This window comes from Rattus norvegicus, chromosome 13 (genome assembly GCF_021556685.1).
Source record: "Rattus norvegicus strain SHRSP/BbbUtx chromosome 13, alternate assembly SHRSP_T2T, whole genome shotgun sequence".
In the NCBI taxonomy this organism is placed as follows: Eukaryota; Metazoa; Chordata; class Mammalia; order Rodentia; family Muridae; genus Rattus; species Rattus norvegicus.
The window spans coordinates 88,642,185-88,663,893 of record NC_141546.1 but is presented as its reverse complement, the minus strand read 5'-3'; the positions used below and the strand labels follow the sequence as shown (position 1 = coordinate 88,663,893).

At 40.0% G+C, this 21,709-nt stretch overlaps 2 protein-coding genes and 1 pseudogene across 8 annotated transcripts; all 3 read right to left on the bottom strand.

Annotated features, from left to right (window-relative positions):
- Positions 1 to 3,141: 3,141 nt before the first annotated feature.
- On the bottom strand, positions 3,142 to 8,418 carry Olr1585 (olfactory receptor 1585). 5 transcript variants are annotated; one of them, XM_087581348.1, is made up of 3 exons: positions 8,112 to 8,270; positions 6,196 to 6,410; positions 3,143 to 5,660 (listed from the first exon to the last, which is right to left on the bottom strand). In XM_087581348.1, the coding sequence occupies exons 2-3, from the start codon at positions 6,223 to 6,225 to the stop codon at positions 4,638 to 4,640; spliced, it is 1,053 nt and encodes a 350-aa protein (XP_087437474.1). In that variant the 5' UTR covers positions 6,226 to 6,410; positions 8,112 to 8,270; the 3' UTR covers positions 3,143 to 4,637.
- Positions 3,401 to 3,939, bottom strand: Or10aa1b-ps1 (olfactory receptor family 10 subfamily AA member 1B, pseudogene 1; annotated as a pseudogene).
- A 9,104-nt stretch (positions 8,419 to 17,522) lies between the features above and the next one.
- Or10aa1 (olfactory receptor family 10 subfamily AA member 1) lies at positions 17,523 to 21,099 on the bottom strand. 3 transcript variants are annotated; one of them, XM_087580306.1, is made up of 2 exons: positions 20,908 to 21,099; positions 17,523 to 19,904 (listed from the first exon to the last, which is right to left on the bottom strand). In XM_087580306.1, the coding sequence occupies exon 2, from the start codon at positions 19,813 to 19,815 to the stop codon at positions 18,868 to 18,870; it is 948 nt and encodes a 315-aa protein (XP_087436432.1). In that variant the 5' UTR covers positions 19,816 to 19,904; positions 20,908 to 21,099; the 3' UTR covers positions 17,523 to 18,867.
- Positions 21,100 to 21,709: the final 610 nt, after the last annotated feature.

The following is a 21,709-nucleotide window of genomic DNA, read 5'->3' as shown; positions in this document are numbered from 1 at the left end:
ATTTATAAAATGTGACTCCATTTGTAGTTCCTGCCAGAGATGGCCTGAGGGACTCCAATTCCCTGAGCTACTATCTGTTCATTCAAAGAGCACGGAGAGGGGGTGAAGATCCAGTAACATTATACACAATGTATATAAATGTGGTTTGTGTACTTTGAAAAGCACTGTGTAAGAATAGCCTCAACTGCATGGTATAAAGGGAGAGATCCAAAAAGAATAGGACATGACACAGCTGTACAATGAAAGGCAAAGATAGTCTGGATTTTGTGAAAGGCATTTCCTCATGTGAGTTATAGGATACTAATATAATAATGTCTGCCAGGCTTATTTAATTCTTAAAGATCTGTTTATTTATGCACTTATTCAGTCATTCTTCAAGTATAAATTGAGGAAAACCAGTGGTGGTGTATTAATTGTCCCCTCAGGTATACTCAGACTATTTATTGCTCCACAGCAGATGTGTAAGCACCCCTACCCTACCATAGAGCATGAACCCCCATGGAAATGGAGGCCCACAAAGTTAATAACCAAAGTGAGGCAAGCCACTGCTAAGGCAAACAACTCCTAGCAGTTCTTTCATGGAGACGATGCAGAGAACACATTCTTTGAAATCACAATCCGTACCTACATGAAGTTATATGCATAAGGAGGAAAAGGATTAGAGCAGCAAACAATAGCCAGCGGTACAGTATACAGTACCCAGCACTGAAAGAAACAGCAAAGGGTTAATGATCATGTATGAACCCTCCAATTATATAAGGAAGATTTCAGACACATAGCTGTGAAAAAGATGCTTCATTGGGATGCCTTAATTATGCTGCAAAACAGCCCACGGTGTGAGATACATTTAAAGCTAAGCATTCTCCAATTAATAAAGCCTCATGCAAAAATGGGTGTTGGAAATGTTGGATAATAATCAATATGTATACAGTTCCTAAGGTCCTATTAATGTACCCACTTAACGGGTTAACAAAATTGAGGCACCGAGATTTTGAATATATTGCTTAAGCTCACAAAGCAAATACATATTATAATTAAGGTTTGAACCCATGAAGAAAATCTCTTTCTTCTTTTCTAATTACCACTATGCAGTAATAAGTTCCATTTGTTTATAGAACATCCATTATTCATTGCAATTTTAAGTTTACTCTTACATATATTTTATACAAAGAAAATGAGAAAATTTACCCCCCCCCAGTGAGTAGAAAAACAAAGAAAAAAGACAGGAAATTTGACCAATAAATTTCCTTTCTCTAGGCTATTCAGAACATGCTCTGTTTGGCCTGGATCACACTAAGATTGAACTTTTAAAATGTTGCAATCCTGGAATCAAAACATCATCAGCTGGATGGAAATTGAACAGCAATTCCTCCCAGCCTACCAGAATTCCCACAGGTAAGCCTGACACCTGGGTGCCCTCTGGTTTGATTCTGATTCTTGATGGCAATTCCAGTAATCCTTCTAATTTTTTTGTAAAAATATTGGAATAACAATCACCAATCAGAGAGACAGATCTTCTGAAGTTTTTAAAATATATTTTAGGCTAGATATGCTTGTAAAAGCTCTTGTTCAAGCTTCATATAGACTAAAGGAGTATAGTTTGAGTTTAAGGTCAGCCAGGTGTATGCAGTATATCTCAAGGCAAGCTCAGATACAGGCTCAATTAAAGTCATACACCATGACCTCACCACCCAACACACCACACATATAAACATATATACACACCACATACCATACAAAAATGCTGCACACCAAATACACACACACTCACTTAAACACACACACACACACACACACACACACACACACACACACGCCTCATCCCATACACATAAACACACCTGTGTATGCATAAAAATAATAATCACCAATCCTGAGGTGGGGAGCATTAAAAATATCTAAATGTTCTTATATTTATTTTGGTACATATATAAGAATAAGGGAACTTCCAGGTTCTTTCCTTTCTTCCCTTTCTATATAGTTCCTGTGTAGAAAACCAACATTAAACTAACCTGGACCCTTGGGCATTCTCAGAGAATGAACTGCCAATCAAAGAGCATGCATGGACTGGACATAGGCACCTCCTCACATATATAGCAGATGAGCAGCTCTGGCTTCATGTGGGTCCTCAAACAACAAGAGCAGCGGCCATCCCAAAAGCTGTTGCCTATCTGGAATGCATTCCCCTAACTGGTCTGCCTTGTCTGGCTTCAATGGGAATGGATAAACCTAGTCCTGCAAAGATATAATGGGGGGAATACCTAGAGTGGGGGGGGGACAAGGGAGACACCCAAACTATCAGAAGAGAGGGGAGGGGTATGTGACAGGGACTATGTAAGTGGGGGACCGGAAGAGAGCAGCAGTCAGGACGAAAAGTGAATAAATATATTTTTGTAAAAAGCAAAAACAGAAAAAAGAAAAAAGGAAAGTAGGACATATTCATCCAGGACCTAGGCCCTGCCAAACTTTTAATTCTTTCATTCCAATGACCAGACAATACCTAAGTATATATCTGGTGACTCAGAATTCAGAAATCTCTAAAGCATACAACCTAAAGGGAAGAGTTTTGTCACAAATCTGACACTGCAGAATTGTGTGTGATTTCCCTTTCCTATGAAGCCTGAGATTTTTTTCTACTCCTCCTGTGAAAGATGACCTCAAATTCATTCTATGACTAAAAGGATCTATGATTATGAAAGATCTCAGACAATAAAGTCAGTGCTGCTACTCTTGTCCCACAAGAGACATGAGTGGCCTGAGTTAAGTGATCTGGAGCTGATTTCTATAAGATGACACAAGATTACGGATCTCTACAAGCTGGGAGCTGGCTGATCTACATGAAACACCAGGCATGCTGTCACTGGATTGTTTCCGTCACCCATGTGTTCTATCTTTTAAACTCTGTTGGGATCATGTGTTTGAAATCAGAGTTTGCTGCTAACTTAGGTGGACTTTTCATTTCAGTGCAGCAATGGCTGTTTACTCCATCCCCCATACTTTAGAGATGAGCCATCAAATACCCACTTAGAGATGGTCTGATAATTAAAAAGATAAAACTAAAACCTTGGCGTAGACCAGTTACCAGGGAGATAGTAGGCAGGCAGACAGACAGACAGATAAATAATTATCAAAGTCAAAAATTAAAACATTTTTCCATGCCAGTTTTTAATCTGCTGTGACATTTCTTCATCATAATGTTGAAAAGCATTCAGAGAAAAAAGCCTTTCCCTTATTCTGCTCTACCGCTGATTACTCTGTCTAAGAGAGTGAGTGTGTGCAGCATAGTAAGTGCTAAACTGGGTGGTACTCTTATTGGCATTTATTTTGATCCTGCAAAAAGATTAACAAGTCATTTGGTTCTTGCATTTGCCCAGAATGTGGGTAATGCCAAAAGAGATAATTAGGTGTTCCTCAACAAAGTCCTGATCTTGTCACTGACCCTCTTCACAGCCTCCTTCACCTCTTTGTTGCAAAGGGAATAGATGATGGGGTTGAGGAATGGAGTCAGGAGGGCATACACTAAAGCAATAAGCTTGTCGGTGCCCTCAGGTCTGCTCTGCGGTGAACCCACATACACAGTAAAAGCAGAAGCATAGAACAGTGCAACTACTGTTATATGGGAGGAACATGTGGAGAAGGCTTTGGCTCGACTGGCAGCTAAAGGCAGCTTCAGGACAGCTATCAAAATATTCCCATAGAGTCCCAAGAAGAGGACAAAATTGCATCCAGTGGCCACACTGAGCACAGCCTCATGAATCCGAGCATGCCAACTTGTTCCTACAAATGCCAAGCACATTTGTGGTTCCAGGTCACAAAACTAATGGCCATCTCTTTCAAGCAATACGGTAAACTGGCAGTGAGACTTGCGGGCACCAGGTCAGCTGTAAATCCAGCCACTCACGTGGCACTAGCTAGTCATAGCTATGCGTGTCTGCTCATGAGTGAAGGGATCTGAAAGCATCCATAGGTCTGTCTTTACATCTTTGCAAAGTTCAAAAACCCAGTTTTTCCCAAAGGCTCTGCACCCACAGTATTTCCTGTCTCCCCAGATTCAGAGTGCAGACAGTGATTCTATAAGTTGTGTATACTGCCAATTGCCTAGGCATGTTTGTTTCACACCCCATTCTCTTTCATATTAGAGGAAACCTCCACTCCAACTGCCAACATCTTTTATTGCAATGTTGCACAAGAATATTAAACTCCATATACCTTTGTGCTCCGTTTTCAGAGCTCACTGGTCTCCATCACAGCATTTGCCCAATGATCTCTTCCCACATCTTTAATGAATTTCGATAGCTTCTGGAACTTTCTCCAGAAAGCCAATCTGAAATGCAAACCCACAGCCAGCCCAGATTCTAGAAATTAAGACATCTCACACTCTTACTAAGTTGTGTCAGCCAGAAAAAGGGAACTTCATTTTCCTTCTTCCTCTTCAAATGTGTCTTCTCCATCTCCCACAGTATTAGGTTCAGGAACTAGAGTTCTCCTACAACCTTTTTTAATTTGTCCTAATCCAAGACTGCTCGAGTTGAAATTTTCACACATTTCTGGGACAACTAGTTAATGGTCTACATAAGTTAAGCAGCTAAATCTTGCGATTCTCAAATGGTGACTTATAAACCTAGAGGACTTCACAGTCAACCCAGCACACCCTTAATCCTCTGTGTGACCCTCTTGAAAGCCGCTTTCACTTCCTTATTGCGAAGAGTATAAATGATAGGGTTGAAGAAAGGGGTGAACAAGGTATATACCAAAGCAATAAGCTTGCCTCTGCCCTCAGCTCGAATCTCTGGTGGCCCTACATAGACAATGAAGGCAGAGCCAAAGAACAGTGTCACTACAGTGATGTGGGAGGAACATGTGGAGAAAGCTTTGGCACGACAGGCAGCTGAAGGCAGCCTTAGCACAGCTTTCACAATACCTCCATAGAGTCCCAAGATGAAAACGAGATTGCATGTATTGATCATGCCAATCACTGCAATATAAACTCGAGCATGCCAGCTAGTGTCCACACATGCCAACTGCATCACTGGTCCCAGGTCGCAGAAATAGTGGGCTACCTCTTTCAAACAATAGGGTAAAGTGGCAGTGAGACCTGCAGGCACCAGGGCAGCTGAAAAGCCAGCCACCCAAGTAATCAGAACTAGCTCTCTCTGTACCTGTCTGCTCATGAGAGAATGGTAGTGCAACGGGCGACAGATGGCAAGGTAGCGGTCCAGAGCCATGACACCTAACAGGTAGCACTCAGTCATGCCCAAGGAGTGGAAGACATACAGCTGGATGAAGCACGCAGCCGAAGGGATGGGTGAATGCCCGTGGAGCAGGGTATGCAGCAAGGTGGGCACTGTGGTGCTGACATACCAGATTTCCAGGAAGGAGAGGACACTGATAAAGAAGTACATGGGAGTGGACAGCCCCGAATCTGCCTGAACCAAGACAATGATGAACAAGTTCCCTGCAAGTGTGAGGAGATAGATGCACAGGGTCCCAAAGACTGCAAGCTGTTGCAGAGTGCCAGAGGTATTGAAACCAGCAAGGATGAAGATCCAGTTCCAGGTGCAATTGACATGATCCATGATTCCTGGGAATGATGGGAAAATGCCGTAAATAAGCAGCTTTATGTTTTTTATATCTAGAGAAGGTTTTTCAAGCCCAAGGAAGTAGAACACGGAAGTCAAGAAAAATCACATATTGCTTACCCAATCCATCCCATTTACTAGATGAAAGAGGAATTGAATACTAGAACTCAGAAGTAACTTACTCAATCTGTTAGTGACAGTGGCGAAATAGAGTTCTTGTTCTTAATTCACAGACCAAAATTGTAGACTATGGCAGCAGAGTCAGGCCTAAAATGTTCCCTTTTCTGCTTTGCCAAAACAAACCAACAAATAAAAAAACTACGATAGCAAAGTTCTTTTTCTTCTTCTCCTACCATTCCTAGTTAAATTCTCCCATGATCCTTTGAACAAAAACGACCCTTAATATATACTGGATTCAATAACCAGGATGTGGTAGGAAAAAGAGACTCACTTCCTTGAACAGATATGACTTAGAAGGGGTCTCCTGGAACTCATCAAGTTCCTCATCAAAGGGTGAGAGAGAGAAAGATGAACAAGAAACAAGGCTATTTTGACAGCATATCTCAAAGCTGAAAACTTTGGGACAGTATGAATAATCAATAGGCTAAAAGGATATGTTTTCTGGACGTACCCAAATGGGAGACATACTTCAGAATGCTGCAGTAGGTAGGGAGAAGGGAGAAGAACAATGCGAAGCCCTCCAGTGATGTGTCAAGAGGTGCCAAAGGAGTACAACTTCTTTCAGGAGTTGGATTTCTATTTCTTTTAACCACAAGCTCAAAGTGAATCTTGGTCCAAACCACTGCTTCCTCTTTTGTTGAAGTTCTATAACTGAAAAAATTTAGGTTAGAGGTCCCTGAAGCTTCTGACATGGTAATAACATGTGATTCTCTTGTTATTGATTGATGTGTACTCAGTTCCTAATGGAGTGTCTATATTAATATCTGTAGAACTTCACTCCTCTATTCAAATGGAAATTACTAAGGAAAGGTCAAAACTGCCCCCTGATGCTCTTACCTCTCGAGTGCCACCTCCAACCATTACCTTATTGCTTTTGTTACAACAGAACAAGCCTCATTTTTCTTGGTATCACTTTTATCCCAAGACACTCCCTTATTTATAATTCATGCACCTAAAAACATAGCTCTCCCACAAAGTCCTTAATAAATATTCCCTGGGGTTACTATGACTAACTCTCAGTATGGATCCCTTTGGGGCAGGAAGTGAGGCCCAGAGAAATGAGTCAGATGAGATATTTCTCCAATGACTTATCTGCAATCTTCACTTTGGAGTTATGCAATCTAATCCAGGGATACTGCCTGCTTTGCAGCGACCATATGACACGGCATTAAAGAAACAATCCAATCCTCATCTCTTCATTCACACATGAAGAATAACAACTTAGGGAAAGAGGGATTGGATTGCCTCTTTAAATTTCCACTTGCCAGGAGATTTGTCATTATTCAGCACTGTTTGCTTTACTACCTTACAACACAATCCACATAGGAACCTTCTGTTTTTGTACTGAAAATTCCTACATTCTTTCTTCATACTATAACTTCACACTACAGGGTCCACAAACTGCTTACCAGCTATTTAAATTAATATTCCAGAATTTATTATGCTTTTTACATTATTGATTTATATGTATTGTGAATCTGTGTACCTGTTTCTATGTGCTCAAAGACACAGGAGAGCATCAGATCTTCTGGAGCTGAAGTTACTGGTGGATGTGAGCAGCCAGATATGTGTAATTAGAGCTAGAGTCAGGTCCTCTGTGAGAGTACCAAACATCTTTATCTGCTGAGCAATCTCCCAAGTGCTCCTAAAATACTGTTCTAAAAGCATTCTAAAGTATTCTAAATTCCCACCAACAGGTTTGCTAATAGTACTCAAACCACTCTACCACCATTTTGACTCTGGACATATTAAGGCAACAAACTTAGGTTTTCAAAAGTATTTGTACTCTCATTTTTTTAAACTTTTTATTTCAGTGTCTGATCTTTTGATCTTTGCTGAGTACTATGTTGAAATTTCATGTGGATTGATTTGGGTTCCTGGTAAATAACAGGATAACTGTAATTACCTACTGAGTGTGAAGGTTTGTTCATTAATCTAAAGGTACTATCTCCTTAATCAGAGAAAAGGACAAGAGCAAATATAGTATTTTCTAAATTAACCTTAAGACAAAGTAATAAAGTCTTATCTTAATATAGAAGTCACACTAACTGGAAATGAAATAAATGATCCCTGACATTGAGCTACCTGTGGAAAGCTTAGCAATGGATACCAAATATAATATATACATTGCTTCTATGCTTCTGCTAATACAGCTTAAGAATGGGCAGATACTATACCCTACTTCCTATGAAATACCTGACCATTCACTTGGGTAAATACTTACAGAAGTCCTTCAATACGATGCTTTATCTTCTCTAGTTCCAAGCAAGAGAACCATGGTTCAACTGTACCCTTAAATTAATAATGGGACAGTCCTCACAGTGTCAAGGTTAATGCTCTGAATTATCTTACCTTCAGTTCACATTTGTCCTTTTGCATTCCTCTTAGGTCATCAACATTAGGAAGAATTTCCACCCAGTTTCCACATTAAAGTGGTCTCTCCATTAACTGAATGGATTATACATACCATAACCTATGTCTCACAGGTTATTACTTATCAGATACAAATACCTGGGAATAAAAATAATAGATGCTCTTTAGCATCAAGCAGAAGAGCAATGTATACAATAAAGTTGAAATCTAGAACAAAGGGTGCCTTTAAAAGTGATATTTATTTTTATTTGATGTTTATGTGTTTACATTTCAAATGTTACCACCTTTCCTGGTTCCTCCCTTTCCCATCCACCTTCCCCTTTCATCTATGAAGATGGTTCCCTTCCCATCCTCCTACCCATCCCACCCCATGCCCTGCCATTCTTCTACACTGGGGTATTGAACCTAACAGGACCAAGGGCCTCTCCTCCCATTGATGCCTTACAAGGCCATCCTCTCTTACATATGCAGCTGAAGCCATATCTCCCTCCATGTGTATTCTTTGGATGGTGGTTTAGTACTCGGGAGCTCTGGTTGGTTGATATTGTTGCTATTACTATGGGGTTCAAACTCCTTTAGATCCTTCAGTCCTTTCTCTAACTCCCCCTTTGGGGACCATGTTCTCACTTCAATGGTTGGCTGCCAGCGTCCGCCTACATATTTGTCAGGCTCTGGCAGATCCTCTATGGAGACAGCTATATCAGGCTCCTGTCAGCAAGCACTTCTTGGCATCTGCAATACTGTCTGGGATTGATGTCTGTATATTGGATGGATCTCACAGATGGGGCAGTCTCTGAATGGCCTTTCCTTCAGTCTCTGCTCAACACTTTCCATATTTCCTCCTATGAGTATTTTGTTCCCCTTTCTAAGAAGGTCTGAAGCATCCTCACTTTGGACTTCCATATTCTTGAGGTTCATGTGGCTTATTAATTGTATCTTGGGTATTCTGAGCTGTTGGACTAATATCCACTTATCAGTGAGTGTGTACCATGTGTATTTTTTGTGATGATATTTTCTAGTTCCATTCATTTGCCTAAGAATTTCATGAACTCATTGATTTTAATAGCTGAGTAGTTCTCCATTGTGTAAATGTACCACGTTTTCTGTATTTATTCTTCTGCTGAAGGACATCTAGGTTCTTTCCAGCTTCTAGCTATTATAAATAAGGCTGCTATCAACATAGTGGAGCATGTGTCCTTGTTATATGTTGGAGCATCTTTAGGGTATATACCCAGGAGTAGTATAACTGTATCCTTGGGTAGTGGTATGTCCAGTTTTCTGAGGAACCACCAGAACAATATCCAGAATGGTTGTACCAGCTTGCAATCCCACCAACAATGGAGGAGTGCTTCTCTTTCTCCACATCCTTGCCAGCATCTGTTGTCACCTGAGTTTTTTATTTTAGCCATTCTGACTGGTATGAGTTAGAATCTCAGGGTTGTTTTGATTTGCATTTCCCTCATGACTAAGGATGTTGAACATTTCTTTAGGTGCTTCTCAGTCATTCTATATTCCTCAATGAGAATTCTTTGTTTATCTCTGTACCCCATTTTTAATTGGGTTATTTGGCTCTTTGGAGTCTAACTTCTTGAGTTCTTTGGATATTTTGGATATTAGCCCTCTATCAGATGTAGGATTGATAAAGATCTTTTCCCAATCTGTTGGTTGCCATTTTGTCCTATCGACAGTGTCCTTTGCCTTACAGAAGCTTTGCAATTTTATGAGGGCCCATTTGTTGATTCTTGATCTTAGAGCATGAGCCATTAGTGTTCTGTTTAGGAAATTTTCCCCAGTGCCCATGTGCTCAAGGCTCTTCCCCACTTTCTCCTATAGTAGTTTCAATGTATCTGGTTTTATGTGGAGGTCTTTGATCTACTTGGATGTGAATTTGTACAAGGAGATAAGAATGGTTCAATTTGTGTTCTTCTACATGCTGACATCCAGTTGAACCAGCACCCTTTGTTGAAAATGCTCTTTTATCCATTGGGGAGTATTAGCTCCTTTCTCAATGTTCAAATGACAATCGGTATGTGGTTCACTCCCTTAAGGTAGCAGGTAGAAACCCTAAAAGAGGAAACACAAAAAAATCTCTTAAAGAATTACAGGAAAACACAACCAAACAGGTAAAGGAATTGAACAAAATCATCCAGGATCTAAAAATGGAAATAGAAACAATAAAGAAATCACAAAGGGAGAAAACCCTGGAGATAGAAGACCTAGGAAACAGGTCAGGAGTTATAGACACAAGCATCACCAACAGAATATATAAGATAGAAGAGAGACTCTCATGGGCAGAAGATACCATAGAAAACATTGGTGACACAATAGTCAAAGAAAATGCATAACTCAAAAAGTTCCTAACCCAAAACATTCAGGAATCCAGGAGACAATGAGAAGATCAAATCTAAGGATAATAGGTATAGAAGAGAGTAAAGATTTCCAACTTAAAGGGCCAGTAACTATCTTCAACAAAATTATAGAAGAAAACTTTGTTAAACTAAATAAAGAGATGCCCATGAACATATAAGAAGCCTACAGAACTCCAAATAGATTGTACCAGAAAAGAAATTCCTCCTTTCATAAAATAGAATACCTAATGCACAAAGAATATGAGTAAAGAGAAAAAGGTAAAGTAACATATAAATGCAGACCTATCAGAATTACCACAGACTTCTCAAAGGAGACTGTGAAAGCTGGAAGATCCTAGGCAGATGTCATACAAACCCTAAGAAAACACATATGCCTGCCAAGTTTACTGTATCCAGAAAAACTCTCAATTACTGTAGATGGAGAAACCAAGGTATTTCATGACTAAACCAAATTTACACAATATTTTCCCAGAGATCTAGCCCTACAAAGGATAATAACTGGAAAACTCCAACACACAGAGGGAAAGTACACCCTAGAAAGAGCAAGAAATTAATCTTTCAACAAACCCCAGAGAAGATAGCTATACAAACATAATTCCATCTCAAAAAAAAAGAAAGAAAGAAAGAAAGAAAGAAAGAAAGAAAGAAAGACACAGTCACTATGCCTTAATATCTCTTAACATCAATGGACTCATTTCCTCAATAAAAATATATATACTAACAACACACTGGATACATAACCAGCACTCAACAAAATATTGCATGCAGGAAACACACCTCAATAACAAAGACAGACACTTAGAGTAAAAGGCTAGAAAAAAATCTTCCAAGCAAATGGTCACATAAACTAATCTGGATTAGTCATTCTAATATCCAATAAAATCAACTTTCAACCAAAAGTTATCAAAAGAGATAATGAAGGATACTTCATACTCATCAAAGTAAAAATCTATCAAGATGAACTCTCAGTTCTGAACCTCTATGCTCCAAATACAATGACATTCACATTCATAAAAGAAACTACTAAAGCTCAAAGCAGACATTGTACCAAACATAACAGTGGGAGGCTTCAACACCCAACTCTCATCAATGGACAGATCATGGAAACAGAAACTAACAGTAGTTGTGAACCAAATAGATTTAACAGATATTTATAGAACATTTCATCCTAAAACAAGAGAACATACCTTCTTCTCAGCACCTCGTGGTACCTTCTCCAAAACTGAACATATACTTGGTCACAAAAAAGCCTCATGTGATACAAGAAGACTGAAATAATCCCATGCATCCTATCAGATCACCATGGACTAAGGCTGGTCTTCAATAACAACAGCAGAAAACCCACGTATACATGGAAGCTGAATAAAACTCTGCTCAATGATAACTTGGTCAAGGAAGCAATAAAGAAAGAGATTAAAGACTTTTTAGAGTTTAATGAAAATGAAGGCGCAACATACCCCAAATTATGGAAAACAGTGAAAGCAGTGCTAAGAGAAAAACTCATAGTTCTGAGTGCCTCCAAAAACAAACTGGAGAGAGCATACACTAACAGCTTGACAGCACACCTGAAAGTTCTAGAACAAAAAGAAGCAAATATATCCAAGAGGAGTAGAAGGCCGGAAATAATCAAACTCATAGCTAAAATCAACCAAGTCAAAACAAAAAGAACCATACAAAGAATCAATACAACCAGGAGCTGGTTATTTAAGAAAATCAATAAGATAGGTGAACCCTGAGCCAGACTAACCAAAGGGCACAGAGAAAGTACCCAAATTAAGAAAATCAGAAATAAAAGAAGAGACATAACAACAGAAACTGAGGAAATTTAAAAGAATTATCAGATCCTACTATAAAAGCCTGTACTTATCAAAACTGGAATATTTTGATGAAATGGGCAATTTTTCTAAACAGATACCAGATATGAAACTTAAATCATGATCAGAAAAGCCATCTAAACTGCCCGAAAACCCCTACAGAAATAGAAGCTGTCATTAAAATTCTTCCAAACAAACAAACAAACAAAAAAAGCCCAGGACTACATGGGTTTAGTGCAGAATTCTATCAGACCTTTAAAGAAGACATAATACCAATAATCTACAAATTATTCCACAAAATAGAAACAGAAGGAACACTCACTACCCAATTCACTCTTTGAAGCGACAATTATACTTATACCTAAACCACACAAAAACCCTACAAAGGAAGACAACTTCAGACTAATTTCCCTTATGAATATCAATGAAAAAATAGTCAATAAAATCCTTGCAAACTGAATCCAAGAACGTATCAAAATGATCATTCAAAATGATCAAGTAGGCTGCATCCCTGGGATGCAGGGGTTGTTCAATATACAGAAATCCATCAATATAATCCACTATATAAATAAACAGAAAACAAATACTGCATGATTATCTCATTAGATACTGAGAAATAATTAAAAAACATTCAACACCCCTTCGTGGTAAAAAGTCCTCAACAATAAAAGAACTTCTGGGAAAATCACCCTCCCTGACCTCAACCTGTATTACAGAGCAATGGTAAAACTGTATGGTATTGGTACAGAGACAGACAGGTAGATCAATGGAATAGAATCGAAGACCCAGAAATGAACCTGTGATAACTTGATCTTTGACAAAGGAGCTAAAGGCATGCAGTGGAAATAAGATAGCATTGTCAACAAATGGTGCTGGTGCAACTGGAGGTCAGCAACCACCAGACTGGGAAAAGATCTTTACCAATCCTACATCTGATAGAGGGCTAATATCAACATATACAAAGAACTCAAGAAGTTAAACTCCAGAGAATGATGCACCAATATACAACAAAGACACGTGCTCCACTATGTTCGTAGCAGCCTTATTTATAACAGCCAGAAGCTAGAAGGAACCCAGATGTGCTTCAACAGAAGAATGGATACAGAAAATGTGGTACATCTACACAAAGGATGTACTACTCTGCAATTAAAAGCAATTGACTTCATGAAATTCGTAGGCAAATGGATGGAACTAGAAAATATCATCCTGAGTGAGGTAACCCAATCACAAAAGAACACACATAGCATGCACTCACTGATAAGTGGCTATTAGCCCAAAAGCTCAAATTAAAGAAGATACAATCCACAGACCACATGAAGCTCAAGAAGGAAGACAATGGTGCAAATGCTTCAGTCCTCCTTAGAAGTGGGAACAAAATATTCATAGGAAGAAATATAGAAACAAAGTTTGGAGTACAGACTGAAGGAAAGGCCACTCCAAGCCTGCCCCACCTGGGGATCCAGCGCACATATGTATAGCCACCAAACCTAGACAAAATGGATGAAGCCAAGAAGGGCATGCCGACAGGATCCTGATATAGCTGTCTCCTGAGAGGCTCTGCTAGAGCCTGAGAACTACAGAGGCGGATTCTGGCAACCAGCCATTGAATTGAGAACGGGGTTCCCAATGGGGGTGTTAGAGAAAGGACTGAAAGAGCTGAAGGGTTTTGCAACCCCATAGGAAGAACAACAATATCAACCATGCAGTCCCTCCAGAGCTTCCAGGGACTAACCCACCATCCCATAGCACATAGGGATAGATCTATGGCACCAGCTGCACATATAGCAGAGGAGGGCCTTGTAGGCTTTCAATGGGAGGAGAGTCCTTTGGTCCTGTGAAGGGTCAATGCCACAGTGTTGGCGAATGTCACAGTTGGGAGGTGGGAGGGAGTGGGTGGATGGGTGAGGGAGCACCCTCATAGAAGCACGGGAAGGAGATGGGATAGCAGGTTTCTGAAGGGAAAACAAGGAAATGGGATAACATTTAAAATGTAAATAAAACAATATCCAATATAAAATAATATCCAATATAAATTCTTCTGTCATCATCATGAGATGTGATTTTTAATCCAAATCTTTCTTCTCAGATGTGTCGGGTGTGTTTGTGTATCCACTTGCTGTGTTGGGAGAGCTAGGATCTGATGATGCCAAGTAGCCTTGGTTTCTGTTGTTGAGGTTCTTGCTTGCCTCTCTCCATCTGTTTATCTTTGGTGTTGCTTGGTCTTACTCTGTCTGACTGGAGCTTGCCCCTCCTGTGGGCCTGTGAGTCCACAATCTTAGGAGTGAGAGTACTCCTGGGAGACCTGCTCTTTCCAGACAGGTTTTGGCTAAGAAGGGCTGTAGGACAGCCTTAGCTCCAGGGTGAAGATGAAGACTGCAAGGATCCTGTTCCAGGCTTCTCTGTGGTTCTTGTGCCCTCCGTACTCCTGGCAGGTCTCTCTTTGGTCATTTAATGGAGCAAAAGAGGGGTCTCACCTGTGGGCTTAGGAGTGAGAGAACTCCTGGGAGACTAGCTCTCTCTGGGCAGGATTTGTGGCTGGAGTTCTATGGGACATCCTTAGCTCTGTGCACAAGTGGAGCCTTGAAGATCTATTTTTTAAAAATAACATAGAACATAATATATACAAAATTTCGCTGGATCATTAAAAATCCTTGAAAACAAAGTCAAATGCCTATGAAAACTTAGAAGTGAGTACGTGAATATTTTATAAGGTTAGGGGTGTTGCAGAAGAGGAAAAAGAAAGAACTGAAGAGTCAGAGATAGTGGGTGAGTACAAGCAAATTGTGTACTGGATGTAACAGGCCAGATATCAATATGAACTTCCACCAGTTATGACAGCATCCATAAAACTTGTATACTATCAAAGAAGACTGTGTATTATCAAATAAGACTTTTGTGTCTTAACAAGCCAGACCAAATCTCAGCATGGAGAGGGGAGGGAGACATGAAGCCCTTCTCTAAGCCGAGGAGCCATTGGTAACTGATATTTTTAGGGAGAGGGAGACTCGGTCTTCTTTAAGGGTATAGGCCCTCATAGGTCCACCAAGCTGCAATGGAAGCCTACATACCTAAGGATATGTGGGCATCACAAGTAGGGCTTCATGGGTTTCAACTGAAAGTGGGGCTGGGAGTAAAGAGGACACAGAGTTAGGACAGTAGGTCAGTAGGGAAGTAGAATAAATATCTACTTTATTAGATAAAGTAGATCTGGAAGGACCTGGGGATAGGGGATGAAGGATATCAAAATAGTTATTTGGAAACTTTCAATTAGCTAAGAAAGATGAGGAAAATATTATGAATTTATTTATTATAGTTAACTATTCCTCTAAACATTTTAGCATGCTACATTTACAAATAACACGTAATCTTAAAATCATGTCCTAAACATAAAAAAAATGGTATTTCATATAGCTAAAATGTAACTGACACATAGAAAAATGACATATTGTGGTCAAAGGTACTGAGCAAATTTGCACTTTTGTTTGTGACTTACTGAACTGTGGTAGAGATAAAGCACAAATATCCTGCATGGACGAATGCTGAGCCTACTCCAAAGGGAGTGTGAGATGTGCTCATTTTTAGTTGTGACCTCTTCTTATTGTCTATTCTAATAAAGTCCTTATTCAGATCCCATTGTGGGAGAAGTGGCAAAGTATTAGCGAGGACATTTAGCTTCATACACCATACTAGACATTTATAAAATGTGATGCCATTTGTAGAAATACACTTCCTGCCAGAGATGGCCTGAGGGACTCTAATTCCCTCAAGTACTATCTGTCCATTCAAAGGACAAGGAGAGGGGATGAAGATCCAGTAACCTTTTACACAATGTATGTAAATGTGGTTTGTGTACTTCGAAAAGCACTGTGTAAGAATTGCCTTGACTGTATGGTATAAAGGAAAAGATCCAAAGAGGTTAGGAGATTACACAGCAGTACAATGAAAGGCAAAGCTAGTTTGGAGTTATGAGTGAATTTTTAAAAGGCATTTCCCCCTATCGAGTTATAGGATCATAATCTAATGTCTGCCACGGTCAATTAATTCTTAAAGATCTGTTTATTTACACACTTGTTCATTCAATCTTCAAATATAAATAAATGAAAACCAATGGTGTTGTATTAATTGTCCCCTCAGGTATACTCAAGACTATTTGTTGCTCCACAGTAGATGTGTAAGAACCACTACCCTACCATAGAGCATGAACCCCCATAGAAATGGAGGCCCACAAAGTTAATAACCAAAGTGAGGCAAGCCACTGCTAAGACAAACAACTCCTAGCAGTTCTTTCATGAAGACGATGCAGAGAACACATTCTTTGAAATCACGATCAGTACCTACATGAAGTTATATGCATAAGGAGGAAAAGGATTAGAGCCCCAAACAATAGCCAGCAGAACAGAGTATAGTACCCGGCACTGAAAGAAACAGCAAAGGGTTAATGATCATGTATGAACCCTCCAATTATATAAGGAAGATTTCAGACACATAGCTGTGAAAAAGATGCTTCATTGGAATGCCTTAACTATGCTGCAAAACAGCCCACGGTGTGAGATACATTTAAAGCTAAGCATTCTCCAATTAATAAAGCCTCATGCAAAAATGGGTGTTGGAAATGTTGGATAATAGTCAATATGTATGTAGTTGCTAAGGTCTATTAAGGTACCCACTTAACAGATTAACAAAATTGAGGAACCAAGATTTTAAATATATTGCTTAAGCTCACAAAGCAAGTAAATATTAGAATTGCAGTCTGAAGCCATGAAGAATCTCCTACTTCTTTTCTAATTACCACTATGCAGTAATAAGTTCCATTTGCTTACTGAACATTCACTATCCATTTCAATTTTAAAATGTTCTGTTATAAATATTTTAAGTAAAAGTGAAGTCAGAAAGCTGATTTTTATCTCAGTTAAGTAGAAAAAATGAACCGGGAAATTGATCAATGCTTTGTCTTTTTGTGCAATATTCAGAACATGCTCTTCTGGGCCTGTGTCATACCTCACAGTACACTTTTGAAAGTATCACAATACTAGAATTGAAACTTCTTCAACTAGAAGAAATTAGAGAATCAATTCCTGCTAGTCAACTTGTATTTCACACATAGATGAGTTAGTCCGGCCAAGATCATCCAAACATCTGGATGACATCTGGGTTGAACCTTGTTCTTGATGGCAATTCCAGTAATCCTTCAATTTTTTTTTGTAAAATATTGGAACAATAATCACCAATCAGAGGGATGGATATTCTGAAGGTTTTAAAGTATATTTCAATATAGATATACTTGTAAAGCTGTTGTTCGAAATTTGTGCAGACTGAGGGAATATATTTTAAGTTACAGTCAGACAGGCAGATGTAGTAAACCTCAAGCCAAGCTGGGATTCAGGCTCAATTAAACTCACACAATATAAGCATACACCACACCCACCACGCACCTCAACACACATATATCACATATACACACACCACATACCACACTCATACACAAATACTACACACCACAAACAACACACACACACACACACACACACACAAACACACACACACCATACAGCACAAATAGACACACCTGTGTATACATAAAACCAATAATTAACAATCCCGATGTGAGAAGCATCAAAAAATTCTAAATGCTTTAATTTTGTAGTGGGACATACATAAGAATGAAAAAAGTAACACACTTCTCCCAGGTCCTAGGCTCTGCAAAGGTTTTAATTTTGTTATCCCAGTTACCAGACAATCCCTAATTGTGTATTAGGTGACTCAGAATTCACAAATCTCTAAAGCTTAGAGGTTAAAGGCAACAGTAGTGTTATGCATTGAGCAGACAATGGAATGCAAAACTGCAGATTTGCAAGGCATTTCCCTTTCCCATGAAGCCTGATTATGGGTCTCTACCAGCTGGGAGCTGTCATCTGCTCTTCATGAAACTCCACACATGTTGCCACAGGATAGTTTCTGTCACCCATGTTTTCTATCTTTTAAACTCTTTGTTGGGATTCTGTGTTGAAATCAGAGTTTGCTGCCACCTTAGGGTGGACTTTTCATTTCAGTGCAGCAATGGCTGGCATGGTTTACTCCATCCCCCACACTTTAGAGATGTATAAATTGTGAGCCATCAGTTATCCACCTAGGGATGGTCTGACAATTAAAAAGATAATACTAAAACCTTGGCAGAGACAAGTGACCAGGCAGATAGATAGATAGATAGATAGATAGATAGATAGATAGATAGATAGGTAGATAGATAGACAGACAGATAGAAAGACAGACAGACAATTATCAAAGTCACAAATTAAATAAAACATTTTTCCATGCCAGTTTTTAATCTGCTGTGACATTTCTTCATCATAATGTTGAAAAGCATTCAGAGAAAAAAAACTTTCCCTCACTCTGCTTTACCTCTGATTACTCTAAGAGAGTGAGTGTGTGCAGCATAGTAAGTGCTAAACTGGGTGGTACTCTTATTGGCATTTATTTTGATCCTGCAAAAAGATTAACAAGTCATTTGGTTCTCGCATTTACCCAGAATGTGGGTAATGCCAAAAGAGCTAATTAGGTGTCCCTCAACAAAGTCCTGATCTTGTCACTGACCCTCTTCACAGCCTCCTTCACCTCTTTGTTGCGAAGGGAATAGATGATGGGGTTGAGGAATGGAGTCAGGAGGGCATACACTAAAGCAATAAGCTTGTCGGTGCCCTCAGGTCTGCTCTGAGGTGAACCCACATACACAGTAAAAGCAGAAGCATAGAACAGTGCAACTACTGTCATGTGGGAGGAACATGTGGAGAAGGCTTTGGCTCGACTGGCAGCTGAAGGCAGCTTCAGGACAGCTGTCAGAATATTCCCATAGAGTCCCAAGATGAGGAGAAAATTGCATCCAGTGGCCACACCAATCACTGCCCCATGAACCTGAGCATGCCAGCTTGAGCCCACACATGCCAACCGCATTAGTGGTGCCAGGTCACAAAAGTAATGGGCTATCTCTTTCAAGCAATACGGTAAACTGGCAGTGAGACCTGCAGGCACCAAGGCGGCTGAGAAGCCAGCCACCCAAGTGGCACCTGCAAGCCACAGCTGTACCTGTCTGCTCATGAGAGAATGGTAGTGCAGCGGGCGACAGATAGCAAGGTAGCGGTCCAGAGCCATGACACCTAACAGGTAGCATTCAGTCATGCCCAAGGAGTGGAAGACATACAGCTGGGTGAAGCACGCAGCCGAAGGGATGGGTGAATGCCCGTGGAGCAGGGTCTGTAGCAAGGTGGGCACTGTGGTGCTGACGTACCAGATTTCCAGGAAGGAGAGGACACTGATAAAGAAGTACATGGGAGTGGACAGCCCCGAATCTGCCTGAACCAAGACAATGATGAACAAGTTCCCTGCAAGTGTGAGGAGATAGATGCACAGGGTCCCCAGGAAGGCAAGGGGTCGGAAGGTGCCCGAGGTAGTGAAACCTGCAAGGATGAAGGTCCGGGACCAGGTGTAGTTGACATGATCCATCATTTCCAGGAGGAGGGGGAGTTAAGGTCCAAGACGAACTACTTCCGGATCCACCATCTCTTCATGAAATATTCCTAGGGCCAAGAACAAAGCTGTGAATATGGCTGAGTTTTGATATTATCTAATGAAATCCCTATTATATGATAATAGAACTGCAGTCTCCTCCCTCCCCCAGCAAAGTGAAACGATTGGCTGAATGTCATAACATCAGTAGGTGGCTGGGCTGGAACTAGAAATGAAGACTCCTGGTTTATCCTTGTGCATCTTCTAGTACTGAACTCTTGAGAGTCCACCAACCCTGTTCTCCCTTATCCCATTATCAGTAAATGGAAAGGGAACTTCTCTACTCCAATCTCTCCTATGACCTCCATGTTTCCTGGGGACTCTGCATCTGGTTTACAATAATAAAATAACTAGGAGTAGTGTCAAAACTGTTCTAAAGGAAGTTTTGACATCTAAATGTAGTAACAGTGACCTTTTTTAGAAAGTCTTACTCTTCCTTGACTATTCTGATAGGGAAAGATTAGGTGATCTATGCACGATAATGATGCAGATACTCTAAGACTAGTCCCTAAAATATCATGCCCATGAAATACAGTGATTATTCACCACCAGGCCCATGATATCCTATGATTACTCACTTCAGCCCCACAACATCCTAATTATTCACCCTCATATCCATGATATCTAATGATTATTCACTCTCAGGCACACCATATCTACTGATTGTTCACCCAACATTCATACCATACCTTCTGAAAGTTGATCTTCGTGAGAGAAAGATGACATGAATTTTCAAAGAAGAAAAGCATGAGTCAGAATCGCCAGGCAGGAAAGACTTTGCAGCAGCCCCAAACTGGCTGCATGCCCTCGCTCGGATACACGGCAGCTGTATACTCTGAACTACGGTTTTTGTTTTTATTTTATTTAACCAACTTCCTTTTCCCTAAAATGAAGAAGAGGAACAAGATTCGGCTGTTGGTTTCTAAAACTGTTAGCAGTTCTAATTCGCCTAGGTTATTGGGAAATGATTGTGAGTTTTATGGGCATCAAAACCAATGCTGCTTCAGTTTTCCTTCCATAACCCAAGAGCACTCACCGGCAAAGGTCAAAATCCAAGCGATTGCCTAATTCCTTTCTGGTAAATACACTCTTGCACCTTCATCTCTTACCTGACCATTTGGTGGCATTAGTACCTATAGCCTTACACCAATTCCTATCTCTGTCTACTTATATGAAATGATCCTAGAAAGGCTGCTTTCTCAGAGGCTCCTTGTTGCGTGTTCCCTGGAGCTGTGAGTCTGATGAGCTCTCAGAATCCCTCTGGAGCAAGCCGTTGGGCAGAGAGAAGTGAAACAAACCAGTTCTATTCCTCAGATAATTTCTCTTCATCTTGCTACCAGGGTTGATGCCTTTGTCATGAAATCCATACTTCAGTAAGAGACAACTAATAAATAGTAAGGCTGTGGGGAATAATTTCAAAGGAATAGATGAACAATTGTTTAAAATAATTTTACAGAGAATCTTCCTTCCCCTTTGGTGCCTTTATCTCTCATTATTATTATTATTATCATTATTATTATTATTATTATTATTATTATTATTATTATTATTATTTTTACTTTACATTCCAACACTGTCCCCACTACTTCAGGTCCCCCACCTCAAGCAGTGTTTACTCCTGTCTCCTGCTCTCCTTCTCCTCTAGAGGGTGGAGCTCCTCCCCCACTGTTCAGTAGCATCCAAACCGGGGCACATCAAATCTTTCAGGGCTAGGCACATCCTCTCCTACTGAGGCTAGGCAAGGCAACCCAGTTAGAGAAACATATTCCCCAGACAGGCAACATATTTACAACAACTTGCCCTCAAAATATCCTTTTTATCAGCATATTTGTTC